At 45.1% G+C, this 15108-nt stretch overlaps 1 protein-coding gene across 3 annotated transcripts in view; it reads right to left on the bottom strand.

Moving 5' to 3' along the window:
- kcp (kielin cysteine rich BMP regulator) overlaps positions 1-15108 on the bottom strand; it is a 44681-nt gene that overhangs the window by 13997 nt on the left and 15576 nt on the right. For 2 of the 3 annotated variants that reach the window (XM_055933682.1, XM_055933679.1), the window contains exons 6-29: positions 8223-8296; positions 8018-8111; positions 7852-7934; positions 7596-7689; positions 7402-7481; positions 7207-7292; positions 7035-7113; positions 6762-6861; positions 6585-6670; positions 6398-6491; positions 6102-6248; positions 5904-6010; positions 5716-5809; positions 5432-5605; positions 5220-5335; positions 5000-5093; positions 4723-4905; positions 4331-4501; positions 4053-4226; positions 3855-3937; positions 3412-3502; positions 2636-2718; positions 530-703; positions 157-336 (exon numbers count right to left, since the gene is read on the bottom strand). In XM_055933682.1, coding sequence (XP_055789657.1) covers positions 157-336; positions 530-703; positions 2636-2718; positions 3412-3502; positions 3855-3937; positions 4053-4226; positions 4331-4501; positions 4723-4905; positions 5000-5093; positions 5220-5335; positions 5432-5605; positions 5716-5809; positions 5904-6010; positions 6102-6248; positions 6398-6491; positions 6585-6670; positions 6762-6861; positions 7035-7113; positions 7207-7292; positions 7402-7481; positions 7596-7689; positions 7852-7934; positions 8018-8111; positions 8223-8296 — 2741 coding nt within the window. The remainder of the gene's footprint in view (positions 1-156; positions 337-529; positions 704-2635; positions 2719-3411; positions 3503-3854; positions 3938-4052; positions 4227-4330; positions 4502-4722; positions 4906-4999; positions 5094-5219; positions 5336-5431; positions 5606-5715; positions 5810-5903; positions 6011-6101; positions 6249-6397; positions 6492-6584; positions 6671-6761; positions 6862-7034; positions 7114-7206; positions 7293-7401; positions 7482-7595; positions 7690-7851; positions 7935-8017; positions 8112-8222; positions 8297-15108) is intronic. The other variant, XM_055933680.1, reaches the window with a different exon arrangement.

Genomic DNA, 15108 nt, shown 5'->3' with positions numbered 1-15108 from the left:
GGGGAGAGAGCGAGAAAGACGGAGGGAGAAAAAGATGGGACAGAGGTGTGGGATAGAACAGATATGGAACAGCTGGGAAACAGTGATATAAGAGGATAGACAGACTTCACAGAGATAGAGGGAGGGATAGGGGATGAGATAATGCTGTCTTCTCACCAGACAGCTGCAGGTGGAGCAGGGGTCAATGGGTGTGGTGAAGGAGGCCCCAGACTGAAACTCCTCCCCCTGGTAAAGGCACACCCCTCTGCAGATGGGGCAGCACTCCCCTGGAGGGATCACAGGACGCGCACACACCACGGGCGGGCACGACCCAGACACACACACCACACCACCGTTCTACACACAGTCACATGGAAGAATTGACCAAAACTAGAGCAAATATAGTAATAACATCATGTCTCGCCAGGGACCTGGAGATTTGTGTTAGCCCCCATTACTGTCTAAGCCTTAAGTTTTATCTCAGTGGAGTATCGAAGGTTGGTCACATACAGATACAGTGTATGTGTGTATGAAGTGTGTATGTGTGTACCAGGCATGTGCAGCGTTGACAGTGGTCTGAGGGGTGTGGGAAGCGCTCTCCATTGGAACAGTCTCGTCCGTTGAAGCGGCAGCCGTCACACACACCGCACGCACAACCGTCCAGCGCAGGGTGTGGACAGGACACAGCAGGACACCTCCGCTTCACACACACTACCTCTCCTCTCTACACACACACATACACACAAATGTAAACGCACACAAACACAAGAAAACACATCTACAGCCGTCACACACAACATATCAATGCAAACATGAACACACAAATACTTCATTGGATCAGATGTCTAACTGACATGGAGCAGTTATTTGTCTATTTTTCACACGGTAACTTGTTGACGGAGGCTGCGCATGTGTTACTTTACGCACACATCACCGTCCCTTCACGTTTCTCACTTTACTCACCCTCTTCTGGACCCTTCCTATAAACCAATTTGATGGACATGATGATGTAGCCCAGGGTTTCCCAAACTCGTCCTAGGAACCCCCCTGGGTACATGTTTTTTTTTTCCCCTAGCACTACAGAGCTGATTCAAATAATCAAAGCTTGATGAAGAGTGGGTTAATTGAATCAGCTGTGTAGTGCAAGGGCAAAAAACAAAACATGTACCCAGGGGGGGCCCAAGGACCGAGATTGGGAAACCCTGATGTAGCCTACGTCTCTGCCTCGTATTTATGAACAGCCGACATAAAAACCTGCAGCGATTTGAATGAACGTTCCAAAATATATATATATATATATATATATTTTGTAGGCAACCTTCTCTTTCTGTTGTAACCAAGGATACTGTAGTAGCACAATCGACGCACACTGTAAACACCAAGGAATTTTTAACTCAAATACTTGTAGTAAGTTGTACTCAAAAGTCAATGAAAAGTCATTATTACTTAAAATGTTTATGTGGTACTGACTCAAAACTAAATGAGAAGTCACACCAACTACATTTTTTTAAAGATATGATAACAAATTAACTTTTTTCCCAGCATGCTCTAGTGGAGGTAGATTTTTTTGAATAATTTTTATATCTGTGTTTTTGCATGTACATTGAGTGATTGATTAATTAAATGTTAAGATAAATATTTTTTTCTAAATTAATCCAATCATTGAATTTTTGCACCCATTACTGAAATGGTTGTTCTAGTTGAAATGGCTTAGGTAGTTTCCTCCCACTGTTCTTAACCCTGGCAGTTATTATGGATGCAGGTTGCAGGTGAATATAATTTAGGAATTAGACATCAATTTGCAAGCCAGCATAATGTGATTTATAGTTAGGGTTGTAAAATTCTGGTAAATTTCCCAGGTTTTCCAGAAATCCTGGTTGGAAGATTACTTTAATTGTTTTGGGGAAAGTTTGTGGAATTTTGCAGGCCTGATGTGCCCTGTGAAATATGAGTTTCAGGCCACTGTATAAGGCCTTATGACATACTGTATGTAATGGTTAAATTATACTGATAATAATTCACCTAGGAACTCACTTGGTGAAGGCCACCAGACTAAATGAAAGAATTCAACAACCATGTCTCTGTCAATAACAAATACAGTCATGGGTGGTAACTCTACAATTCAATCGAAAAGGCAAGGCACATTGGTAAATTATTGGAGTCGTGGCTTAGTGAGGGCATTACATTTAAGTATACCTTAATCAAAAAACGGCATTTGTATTACTCATATGAAGGTAGTACTGCTCACTTCAGCTATTTAACTTTCTTAACCAGTCATTTTTTAGCTCATCGGTTTCCTAAAAATGTTTGAGTAGCCAGAATGTATCCGGTTTTACAATGCAGTCTACACATTGCTTTGGGGCAAAAACAATCTGTGTTTTAACCACAAATAACATACAACTGTTAAAAAAAGAAAAAAAGAACACTAATACTTTGACTCCCTGTCTGCTTCCTGCTTAGCCAATGTTTGCAATGAGGATTAAAAAAAAGAGCATCACATCGCTATTTAGACTGCCTGTCTGAGTCCTGCTTGTGTTTGATATGGGAGGGAGTTGTAAAGTAGAGAATCTCACACATGCACAGAAAGAGGATTGCAAACGCAGCCACTTAACCTTGACCCCACCCTGAACTCTGACCCTGATACTTGACCACTCACTGAGCATGTGCAGTCATCACAGGTTCCTCTGGTTCCAGGGAAGACCTGTCCATCAACGTAAGCCCCGCCCTGGAACACACAGTCTACACACACACACACACACACACACACACACACACAGACAGACAGACAGACAGACAGACAGACAGACAGACAGACAGACAGACAGACAGACAGACAGACAGACAGACAGACAGACAGACAGACAGACAGACAGACAGACAGACAGACAGACAGACAGACAGACAGACAGACAGACAACATAAATGTCAGTGTCAGACAGACAACATAAATGTCAGTGTCAGACAGACAACATAAATGTCAGTGTCAGACAGAAAGAAATAAAGACAGACAGACAGACAACATAAATGTCAGTCAGAAAGAAATAAAGACAGACAGACAGACAACATAAATGTCAGTGTCAGACAGAAAGAAATAAAGACAGACAGACAGACAACATAAATGTCAGTGTCAGACAGAAAGAAATAAAGACAGACAGACAGACAACATAAATGTCAATTTCAGACAGAAAGAAATAAAGACAGACAGACAGACAACATAAATGTCAGTGTCAGACAGAAAGAAATAAAGACAGACAGACATAGAACATAAATGTCAGTGTCAGACAGAAAGAAATAAAGACAGACAGACATAGAACATAAATGTCAGTGTCAGACAGAAAGAAATAAAGACAGACAGACATAGAACATAAATGTCAGTGTCAGACAGAAAGAAATAAAGACAGACAGACAGATATGTTATAGCGGGTAGAGTACCGTCACACACGGGGCAGCCACAGGGGCTGGTGGCAGGATGAGAGCAGGAGGCTGGAGGACACAACTTCTTCACACACCTCACTGATCCATCCTACAGACAGAGAGAGAGATATAGAGAGGAGAGAGAGAAAAATATTTAAATAAAGTTACACATACAAAGTACAAATAGGTGTCTGATGAAGGAGATTACGCCGAAACGGAAGCCTGAATGTATGTCCCGTCAATAAATATTCAGATCTATGCAGAAATAGAGTGATCCTTTTTCTTTATTTTCCTGGGCAGTCACCTGTCGAAGTGTCCTTGGGTAATAATTTTGGGGGGATTTTCAAGTCCCTTAGTTGAGCACCTGATTCCGTTTTTGTTCAAGCTTAGCTGATGCTTGTTTGGGTATAGTTTCTTTCCATTGTGTATTAAACACTAAATAGTGTGTGTGTGTGTGTTACCTGGCAGGTACATTCTGAGCAGGGGTCAGTAGGGTCAGGGATTGACTGGCCACTGTTGAGGACCACATTGCCATGGGAACAACCTGTCACAGGAAGAAATTGCCATAGAAACCATGTCTAAAGGAGAAACATTGTAAATATGTTACTTAGAGGAACACTGACATACAGTGTGTGTATGAGGTGTGTGTGTGAACGCACGGTTACACTCTCCGCAGCACTGGCCGGGTGGCTTGTAGGGGTGTGTGCAGTCCTGGTAGCAGGGTAGCTGGCTACACACCACATCACCTACATAACACGTACACACTCGACATGGGTCCTCTCCACTGAGAAACTCATAGCCATCAGGATACTCCATACCCCCATACATACAGCCTGTAGAGAGAGAGCGAGAAAAGGGGGGAGAGAAGGGTTTAGTCCTTCCCCTCTAATCAGGGACTGATTTAGACACACACACAATATCCCACAAGGTGTCTCACCATCACAGGCTAGGCAGCACTCTCTCTGTATGGGGTAGGGACAGCTGACAGCAGGGCAGCGTTTCCTCTCACAGTGGACAGAACCCTCGCGACACACACACACTCCACACGGGTCCGACACATCACCCCACGACTCCCCATTGGCCCGTTCCCGACCCTCATACAGACAGCCTGAAACACACACATGTGGGCTGTATGTGTAATATCATGTTATGTAGGCTGTATGAAGAGTAATGTCATGTTATGTAGGCTGTATGAAGTGCAATGTAATGTTATGTAGGCTGTATGAAGTGTAATGGCATGCCATGCAGGCTGTATGAAGTGTAATGTCATGCCATGTAGGCTGTATGAAGTATAATGTCATGTTATGTAAACTGTATGAAGTGTCGTACCGTCGCAGGTCCTGCAGCACTCCTGCTGTATGGGGTGTGAGCAGTGAGCGAGGGGACAGGGCTTGCGCTGACATCGAGACGTCCCATTGGTGCAGAGGCATGATCGACAGGGGTCAGTGGGGTCGTAGAAACGCTCAGTGTGTCTGTAGGGCCGACCCTCATACACACAGTCAGCAGGGGGGACTGCACAGACACATAGAATCATTTATGACACCAAATAATAGATTTACTTTTCATTTCAATTAGTCAATCATTGTACCTGGCTGTAGTTGCGTACCTGGGCATTGGGGACAGCATTCTCCAGGCAGCAGGTTGGGGATAGAGCACGCCAGCGGTGGACACCTCCTCATCAAGCACTGGACGTTACCATTCTACAACACACACAAGGTATGGGCCTAACAGGTTGATGGTTGTAGGCATATGGGACTGTCACTCAAACCTTGAGCTACAGTAGGATGGTCATTTTGGAATGGGCAAAACACTGGATTACAGCTAACCCTCAACATTGGCGCTGATGTGTGTGTTCTTACGATACAGTGGCAGGTCCTGCAGTTGTCGGTGGGATGGAGGAACTCTTGTCCGTTGGGGTACTCTTTCCCAGCGTAGCTACACCCTGCAAAAAGGTGTTCTTTAATTACACATGGTTTGACACTATACATATGTGTGTGTGTGTGTATGCCTACGTGTGTGAATGTGTGTGTGTGTGTACCGTTACAGTTGTTCTGGCAGCAGGTCCCTGGGAGCGGGGTGGTGCAGTGAGGCCGGGGGCATTCTGATGCGTGGCAGTCAACCCTCCCTGACACACACACACACTCCTCACACACACTCACTGGGCTGGGGAACACCTCGCCGTCCACAAACACACGGTTCTCAAAGGAACAGTCTGGAACAAACACACAGGCAAAAATACACTTAGAAAACACAGGTGTTTTGTATTTACAAGGTTAATATATATGTGTGTTAATATATGTGTGTGTTTTAGGCGAAGAGTACCTGGGCATTTAGGGCAGCACTCTCCGTGCGGTGTGTGTGTGTTGGAACAGTTCAGGGGGGGACAGGCTCTCCTCACACACTGCACCGTACCCTCCTGGGGAGTGGGGGGTAGGACCTTGTTATGCAATTGTATGTTGCAGTATGTTATGTGTGTGTGTGTATGTTTGGCTGTGTGTGTGTCCTCTCACCAGACAGGTGCAGGTATGACAGGGCTGGTCGGGGTGTGTAAAGGTTTGTCTGTTGCTATAAATACGCTGATCGAAAGTACAGCGCTCACACTCTGCACAGCACAAACCTAGAGAGAAAGGAAAAAGATCATGGAATGAGAATGGAAAAGAAAGATAGCCATTTCAAATAAATACACTCAGACAGACATACAGTCTTACCGGTGGTCTTGGTGGGGTGTGTGCAGGCAGTGGGGGGACAGTGTGTGTGTGTACACACCACTTCTCCGTTTAGACAGGTACAGCTGGAGCAGCCCTCGGCCTGCCACTGAGAACCCTCCTCATACTTCAACCCCTCCAACACACACACTATAGAAAAAGAGAGAGAGAGAGAGAGACAGAGAGAGACAGAGACAGAGAGGGGGGGGGGGTGTAGGATTGATTATGTCAAGATATATTCCTGTCTTTATCTCTGTATGTATAGGATGTTATCATTGTTGCAAAATAATATGTGGTACCTTTGCAGATGGGGCAGCAGAACTGGGGGTCGTTGATGGGGTTGGAACATTGGACCGGAGGACACCTCTCCTCTTGGCACCTCACATTTCCATCCTGATACACACACACACTCAGAACTTATGTATTGTTTGTTAATATGTGCATCAATGTGTGTATGTCTATCTATGTGTGTGAGTTCAGACCCACCTTGCAGCTGCACTGGACACAGGGTCCACTTCCAGCTGGGTTAAAAACGTTACCATTAACGTAGACTCTCCTCTCGTATTCACACTCTGCAGAGACAGACACACACAGGGGTGGGATGGATAGATAGTGGTGAAGGTTAGGAGTTAGAGTGTAAAGACTGCGGCAGGCTGAACTCACGATCACAGGTGGGACAGCACTGTCCTCTAGGCGTCACAGGGTGGCTACAACGCAGAGGAGGACATGATGCATCCATACGCTCACATGACACCTCTCCAGCCTATTGGTAAGAGAGATACATATCACATGACAACTTTCCAGCCTATAGGATAGAGAGAAACACATCAAATGACACCTCAACAGCCTATTCATAGACTTCCAATATGTCACTTTTTTGTTGTGGCCATACTGATTCCCGACTTGAACACGTGCACACACATAGTCAGTACTCACAGAGCAATGGCAGCGGAGACAGGGATCTGTCCTGGAGGGGAACATCAACACCTGAGAGTCATACTCACACTGCTCACACCTAGAACACACACACACACAGGCGAAAGATGATGCATATTTAACTACATGTGCTACTACAGCTATGATACTGGAGGTTTTATGTGTGTGTTACCGTGGGCAACAGTCTCCGGGGCGACGGACAGAGTTGGGACAGGAAACGACAGGGCAGGGTCGAGGCGAGCATAGGACATCTCCATTCTGAGGAGAGAGAGGAGAAACACACACACAGGTCATGGTCTGTTTTAGACACATACTGTATGCACAAATATTTGACATACAGAGACACAGAGCTCTCTCACAGTCTTACCATACACACACACTCCTGACAGCGGTCTACACTAGGGACCTGGGCTCCATTCAGGAAGTCCTGGCTGTTCATTCCACAACCTGAAACACACATAATCCCACACTGTCACTGTATACTCAATTCTACGCACACACACACACAGACACACACACAGAGACAGACACACGCACGCACACGCATACAGGGTGCCTCACCATGGCAGACTGGGCAGCAGGTATTGGGTGGTGGGGAAGAAGGGTTCCGACATGGAGGGCTACACCTCTCTGTCTCACATTTAACAACACCCTCCTGGCAAAAGTTAAAGGTCAGGACATTAATCTACAGTAAAAGTAAATTCCTGTCAGCACATGAAGCCATCTCTAGTGGATTATGAGAAATAGAAAGAACAAAAGAGAGAGAGAAAGAAGGAGAAAGAAAGGAAGCAAGTGATAGAGAGAGAGAGAGACTCACCAGACAGTAACAGAGACTACAGGGGTTTTGTGATGGTCTCCATTTAGCTCTGTGGTGGTAATGGATGCCTGTATGGATACAACCTACAGACACCCATCACAAATACATGCATATGTTAGTAATAAGAACATATGATTGCTTCTGTCAGAGTATGAATTATACAAACCTTTACAGCGAGCGCAGCACTCTCCATGAAGTGTCTCCTGTTCAGAGCAGTCGAGGGGGGGGCAAGAAGGTGGGGAACACACCATACTACCTTCCTAGCACAACCCACAGAAAGAGCAAAGAATCATAATTTAGTCAATGTATGTAAGTGTTGAAGTGTATGTTGGTACGTACTGTATGTGTCAGTGTATGGCAGACATATTCACCTTGCAGGTGCAAGTCTGGCAGCCGTCGATGGTGTTGATAGAGGAATTATAGGGACGACCGTCCAACTTACACCCTACAGACAGAGAGAGAGAGAGGTTAGGGAGGTGTGTGTATGTTTGTTCTGTATACTCGTATCTGTCCATGTCCACATGCTAGCAAGTATGTGTGTGTATATGATGGATGTGTTTAAGGTATACTGGGGTAGTGGGCTGAGGGGGGGTGAGTGTCTAGTTGTCAGCAGTATCTACTCATCTGACAAACAATCAGACCTAAGAATAAATAATACCCTGGTAATTGGAATGTGTGTTTCTGTGATATCCCTCCCTCCCTCCCTCTCTCCCTCCCTCTTTCTCCCTCCAACTCACTCTCCCTCTCTCTCTCCGTCTCTCTCCCTCTCTATCCCTCCAACTCTCTCTCCTTCTCTCTCCCTCTCTCTGACTATCTCTCCCTCTAACTCTCTCCCCGTCTCTCTCCAGAACATCTGGCTTTTCTCTTTAGTAATGACACAACAGCATGCTGCTCATATAACACACACACACACACATGCACGCAAACAAACACACACACACACACACACACACACACACACACACAGATGTTTTACAGCTGTAACCATAAACAGAGGTGCCTGTGGTGGTACAGAGTTAGAGACTGCCCCGGTGAGTACATTAACACACAATTGACTTGTCACAGCAACAGTTTGTGTGTGTATGTGTGTGTGTGTGTGAGGCTGCCCACCAACTGTGCCAGGAGGCATTTCCACCACTCATCCGAGCAGGCAGGCCAACGCAGAAAGATCAAAGAGTGTATGAGTGCGTGTTTGTGTCTGCATAAGAGTGACTGACTGTGTGTGTGTGTGTGTGTGTGTGTGTGTGTGTGTGTGTGTGTGTGGTGTGTGTGTGTGTGTGTCGGCTGGATGCCATCAGAAACAATTAAGAGAGAAAAGACGGACAGAAAAGAAAGATGGACAGAAAAAAACAAGAGGAGACAAAGACAGTAGACAGAGAGGCTGGGGAAAGAAAAAGAAAGACTGATTAAGACAGAAGATAAGAGAGAGAGGTAGGGATGGAGAGAGAAATGAAGAGAAGACGGAGAGAGTTAGAGGGGGGAGAGAGAGGGGAGAGAGAGAGAGAGAGAGAGAGAGAGATAGATTGAAGGCATAATATCATGTTTACAGTACATTCCAACAGGGTCGTTTCTATAGGGAACATGACAGAACAGAGACCCATTCGACATATACCGGCCTACTGTGTGTATATGTGTGTGTGTGGAGATGGAACTTGCTTGAAAAGTAAGTAACCTTTTCATTTCTATAGGGAACATGACAGAACAAAGACACATTTTACGAATACCAGGGTGTGTGTGTGTGTGGTGAATATCATGTGGAGGGTAAACAGCTTAATAGACGAAGAGTTAAAGCAGCAACAAAGAACACTAGAAACATTCACTCCCTTTATCGAATACAGTGTGGTACATTGATTACACCTCCTGATGTCTAAATATCTCCTACTTCCGTTAAATATTCAAAGGAAGTGCTACAGGGTGTGCAGGCTTTCATTCCAACCCATCATCAAAGTGTATTCCAGAAAGAGAAAAGTGTCCTATCTCCAGACTTGGTAACCAGCCTTGGTAATGAAAGCTCTAATGTCGAACTGCATTAGTTTTTCATGACAAAAAAAGCATTTTCTAGTCATCTTCCACTACGCTGAATGACATGGGCGCCGGTCAGCACTGGTTACCAGCCCTGGCAGATGACGTACGCTCCGGTGGTTGGGTCAAGCCACTCAGTAAAGCAGGAGCCACAGTTCCGCAAACGACACTCAGCCATCGGGTTACCAAGACAACGTGCTTCATGGCAGAGGTCAGGGCAGGTCATGGGGGCAGAGCCAAGAGGACAACCGGAAAACCAGTGTAGTTCAAAACAAAACCTACAACACACACACAAACCTATGAGAAGATACAATAACAACTTCTATTCTAAAGAGATATATTCACTACTCATTGGCTACTGTTTACATCCCCTCTCTAATTGACCGATGGTTACCTGCTGTCTGGGGTGATTGGCAGCCAAATGCCCTGTCCCCTCTGTGACATCACCTTGTGGGTGTAGTAGTCATCAGAATGCTGCTGCCCCGCCCACTCCCGCTCCAACTGACCAATCAGGGCTCGGCTCTCCTCTTGATCCAGAGCCATCCAATCCTGCAAAGGCCAGTGCTGAGGCAGGGCTGTGATTGGAGAGCAGGTTCTTGTAATGTGGTTAAGAGTGTGTTGATTGGTTGAAATTAGCTGCTGTTGGGTGTGGTAGTAGAACCGTAGGTAGTGCGGTCCGTTGTAGAACCAGTTACAGCTGTCCTTATCGTAACCGTCTGGTCGAAATCCAAATGCATCAAAACCACCCCGGTCCAAACCAAAGGGGTCGAAACCATAAACACTGTAGCCACTGTCGCTAAAGAGTTCTGACATAACCTTCTCTCTTTCTCTCTCCTCCTCTCCACTCTCCTCTCTCACCTCACTCTGCTTCTTTTTCTCCCCCTGAGTCTCCTCTTCTCTCTCCTCCTCCCTCATAAACAATCCATCCCAGCGCATCCCGAACCATGTAACATTGTGGCGGTTAAACCCATAGCGGTTGTATCCAGAAATGTCATAGCCCTCTCTGTCGATGTGGTCACGGTCCAAACCATCCCTACTGTAACCAAGCAGGTCCCAGCCCATGCGGTTGAAACCTTGTCTGTCATATCCATTGCGATTGTAACCACTGTGGTCAAAGCCATCATAGCCGTGTGCATTGTAATCATAGGTGCTGTGTTTATGGTTGTTTTGTGTATCTTGTCTCTTTCTGTGATAGCTGGCAGTGTCTTTCGCTCCTCTGTGGCGGCCCTTCCCTCTTTTGGCAAGGAGCGATGATGTCACATTGCAGGGAGCTCCGAGGGTTATGGGTACATACACCACACACAGTTGTTCCCGTGAAGACATCACATCATCAGGAGCAATGCCGAACGGCTTCATCTTGACGTGACGCTGCCTCACCGGGTACTGGGTGTGTTGGTGAGTGTGCCCATGAGCTTCTTCATGAGTGTGCACGTCTCTGTGACTGTCCTGCCAGTGTGTCCAGAGCTTATCGATGAAAGCGGCGTGTGAGAGGTAGAGGGGGTCATAGGCGGCCAGAGGAGAGGCCATGTGGCCCCCCACCCAGAGCCTAAATAGCCCAGACAGCCCCTGCAGAGCCTGGGAGAACAACAGGAAGTTTCCCTGGGACAGTAGCCTCTGGACGCTCACCGCGTCAGGCACAGACACCTGTTGAGACCAAGGGACAACGTCAGAGGAAAACATGACAGACAAATAAAGATCACTTTATTGACCTTTAGCAATGACATACAGTAATCATGTCATAGTGTATACAGCTTCAAAACATGAGGAAAATTGTAAAATCATGAGGCTGACCGAGGTGTTGAAGCTCCGTCGTAGACAGGGGGACCAGTGGAACCGTGCAGACAAGCCCTGGAAGGAGTGGTGGGGGACACAGCCTGAGACAGAGTTGCTCTCTTGCTCTCCATCTCCCTCACTCGCTCTATCCCTCTCTTCATCCCTTTCCATCTCGCCATTCCTCTCTCTCTCTCCATCCCCTCCAAACATCTCGGCCTGCCAGACAGCTGAGGTCAAAAGATCACCAGAGTCGACTGTCCACTCAAAGTACGGAACACCCAGTTGGCATGACGACACAGCCTGGAGCTCCTGCTCCACCACCCGCAGGAAGTAGCGCTGCCAGGGCAGGAAGTAGGTGTGGCCACCAGCCTGAGGGGAGAACTCAGCTCTCAGCTTGGTGAAACCATCCCATACACCTACACAAAAACCAACATGAAAACAAGACTGATCCAAGGTATAATAGAGAACAAATCTCAGTTAGCTATACACTTGGGTAGTAAAGAGTTAGCTGTACATGAGTACCTGGCTAGTAGAGTTAGCTGTAAAAGTGTATCTAGCTAGTAGAGTAAGCTGTACAGAGTACCTAGCTAGTAGAGTTAGCTGTATAAGTGTATCTAGCTACTAGAGTAAGCTGTACAGGTGAACTTGGTTATTAGAGTTAGTAGGGAGTTAGCTATACATGTGTACCTAGCTAGTAGGGAGTTTGCTATACAGGTGTACCTCACTAGTAGGGAGTTAACTATACAGGTGTACCTAGCTAGTAAGGAGTTAGCTATACAGGTTTACCTAGCTAGTAGGGAGTTAACTATACAGGTGTACCTACCTAGCTAGCTAGGGAGTTAGCTGTACAGGTGTACCTAGCTAGCTAGGGAGTTAGCTGTACAGGTGTACCTAGCAAGTAAGGAGTTAGCTATACAGGTGTACCTAGCTAGTAAGAAGTTAGCTATACAGGTGTATCTAGCTAGCTAGGGAGTTAGCTGTACAGGTATCCAGGGTTTCCGTTAGGAAGATGTGGCGCCGGACATTTGGCCGTCAGTCTTTTAATTTAACGGACATTTGATACATTTACCAGACGCATATGAATTGGGTGCGTCACCTGATTAGGGCGTCCACCCACGATACTTAGAATGACAGAAATCACATTTATGCTTATTCATCTTAACAGAACATGCAACTAGAAGATGCAACGGCGTGTCCTTCTAACCGAATTTGCGTGCGCACTTTGAAGATGTTAGAATAACTGCCACTTTTACTTTTCCTCAGCCAACAAGATGAGTAACGAACAGCAAAATCACTAGCCTATGTCAATCTAATATCCCCCATACGAGAAAAGTTGACCTATTCTATTGGTCAGCTTGTTGTTCTGTGTAAGAAAGAAATAGCCTATTCCAAACAGACTCTGGGACAGTTGTGGGATGATAGATCCCAAAATTATGCAATCAGTAGGCCTAGGCTACATGAAAAGAAAACTTGAAAAAGCAATGAGGCTGATGCAACAGATCAGATCGTTTAGCTTAAAATGTGATAAACTATTATTTCTTCATATTTTAAGTGCAGCAACGCGCACAACGCAGTACGTTACACGCATTATTCTAAAATGTAGAAAATAGCAAAAAGAAAGAAAATCCCTGGAATGAGTAGGTGTGTCCAAACTTTTGACTGGTACTGTAGATACAGTTGAAGTCGGAAGTTTACATACACTTAGGATGGAGTCATTAAAACTCATTTTCCAACCACTCCACAAATTTCTTGTTAACAAACTACAGTTTTGGCAAGTCAGTTAGGACATCTACTTTGTGCATGACACACGCACTTTTTCCAACAATTGTTTACAGACAGATTATTTCACTGTATCACAATTCCAGTGAGTCAGAAGTTTACATACACTAAGTTGACTGTGCCTTTAAACAGCTTGGAAAATTCCAGAAAATTATGTCATGGCTTTAGAAGCTTCTGATAGGCTAATTGACATAATTTGAGTCAAGTGGAGGTGTACCTGTGGATGTATTTCAAGGCCTACCTTCAAACTCAGTGCCTCTTTGCTTGACATCATGGGAAAATCAAAAGAAATCAGCCAAGATGTCAGAAAAAAAATTGTGGACGTCTGGTTCATCCTTGGGAGCAATTTCCAAATGCCTGAAGGTACCACGTTCATCTGTACAAACAATAGTACACAAGTATAAACACCATGGGACCACGCAGCCGTCATACCGCTCAGGAAGGAGACGCGTTCTGTCTCCTAGAGATGAACGTACTTTAGTGCAAAAAGTGCAAATCAATTCCAGAACAACAGCAAAGCACCTTGTGAAGATGCTGGAGGAAACAGGTACAAAAGTATCTATATCCACAGTAAAACGAGTCCTATATCAACATAACCTGAAAGGCCGCTCAGCAAGGAAGAAGCCACTGCTCCAAAACTGCCATAAAAAAGCCAGTCTACGGTTTGCAACTGCAAATGGGGACAAAGATCGTACTTTTTGGAGAAATGTCCTCTGGTCTGATGAAACAAAAATAGAACTGTTTGGCCATAATGACCATCATTATGTTTGAAGGAAAAAGGGGGAGGCCTGCAAGCCGCGGAACATCATCCCAACTGTGAAGCACTGGGGTGGCAGCATCATGTTGTGGGGTGCTTTGCTGCAGGAGGGACTGGTGTACTTCACAAAATAGATGGTATCATGAGGGAGGAAAAGTAGGTGGATATATTGAAGCAACATTTCAGGAAGCATCAGTCAGGAAGTTAAAGCTTGGTCACAAATGGGTCTTCCAAATGGACAATGACCCCAAGCATTCTTCCAAAGTTGTGGCAAAATGGCTTAAGGACAACAAAGTCAAGGTATTGGAGTGGCCATCACAAAGCCCTGATTTCAATCCCATAGAAAATTTGTGGGCAGAACTGAAAAGCGTGTGCGAGCAAGGAGGCCGACAAATCTGACTCAGTTACACCAGCTCTGTCAGGAGGAATGGACCAAAATTCACCCAACGTATTGTGGGAAGCTTGTGGAAGGCTACCCGAAACGTTTGACCCAAGTTAAACAATTTAAAGGCAATGCTACCAAATACTAATTGAGTGTATGTAAACTTTGTATGTAAACTTCTGACCAACTGGGAATGTGATGAAAGAAATAAAATCTGAAATAAATCATTGTTTCTACTATTATTCTGATATTTCACATTCTTAAAATAAAGTAGTGATCCTAACTGACCTAAGACAGGGAATTTTTCCGAGGATTAAATGTCAGGAATTGTGAAAAACTGAGTTTAAATGTATTTGACTAAGGTGCATGTAAACTTCCGACTTCAACTATATATATATATTATTATATATATATTTAATATATATTTTTGTTTATTATTTACCCCTAACCCTACCACCCCTCCCCTAATTGGAGTAAACTAATGGACTACAACACTTAGGCTTCTACTTCCAGCTTCTACTGTACATACTATATACATTTTACA

Source organism: Salvelinus fontinalis, chromosome 9 (genome assembly GCF_029448725.1).
Source record: "Salvelinus fontinalis isolate EN_2023a chromosome 9, ASM2944872v1, whole genome shotgun sequence".
Taxonomy (NCBI): Eukaryota; Metazoa; Chordata; class Actinopteri; order Salmoniformes; family Salmonidae; genus Salvelinus; species Salvelinus fontinalis.
Note: the sequence above shows the minus strand (reverse complement) of the source record. Positions and strands in the feature narration are given on the sequence as shown.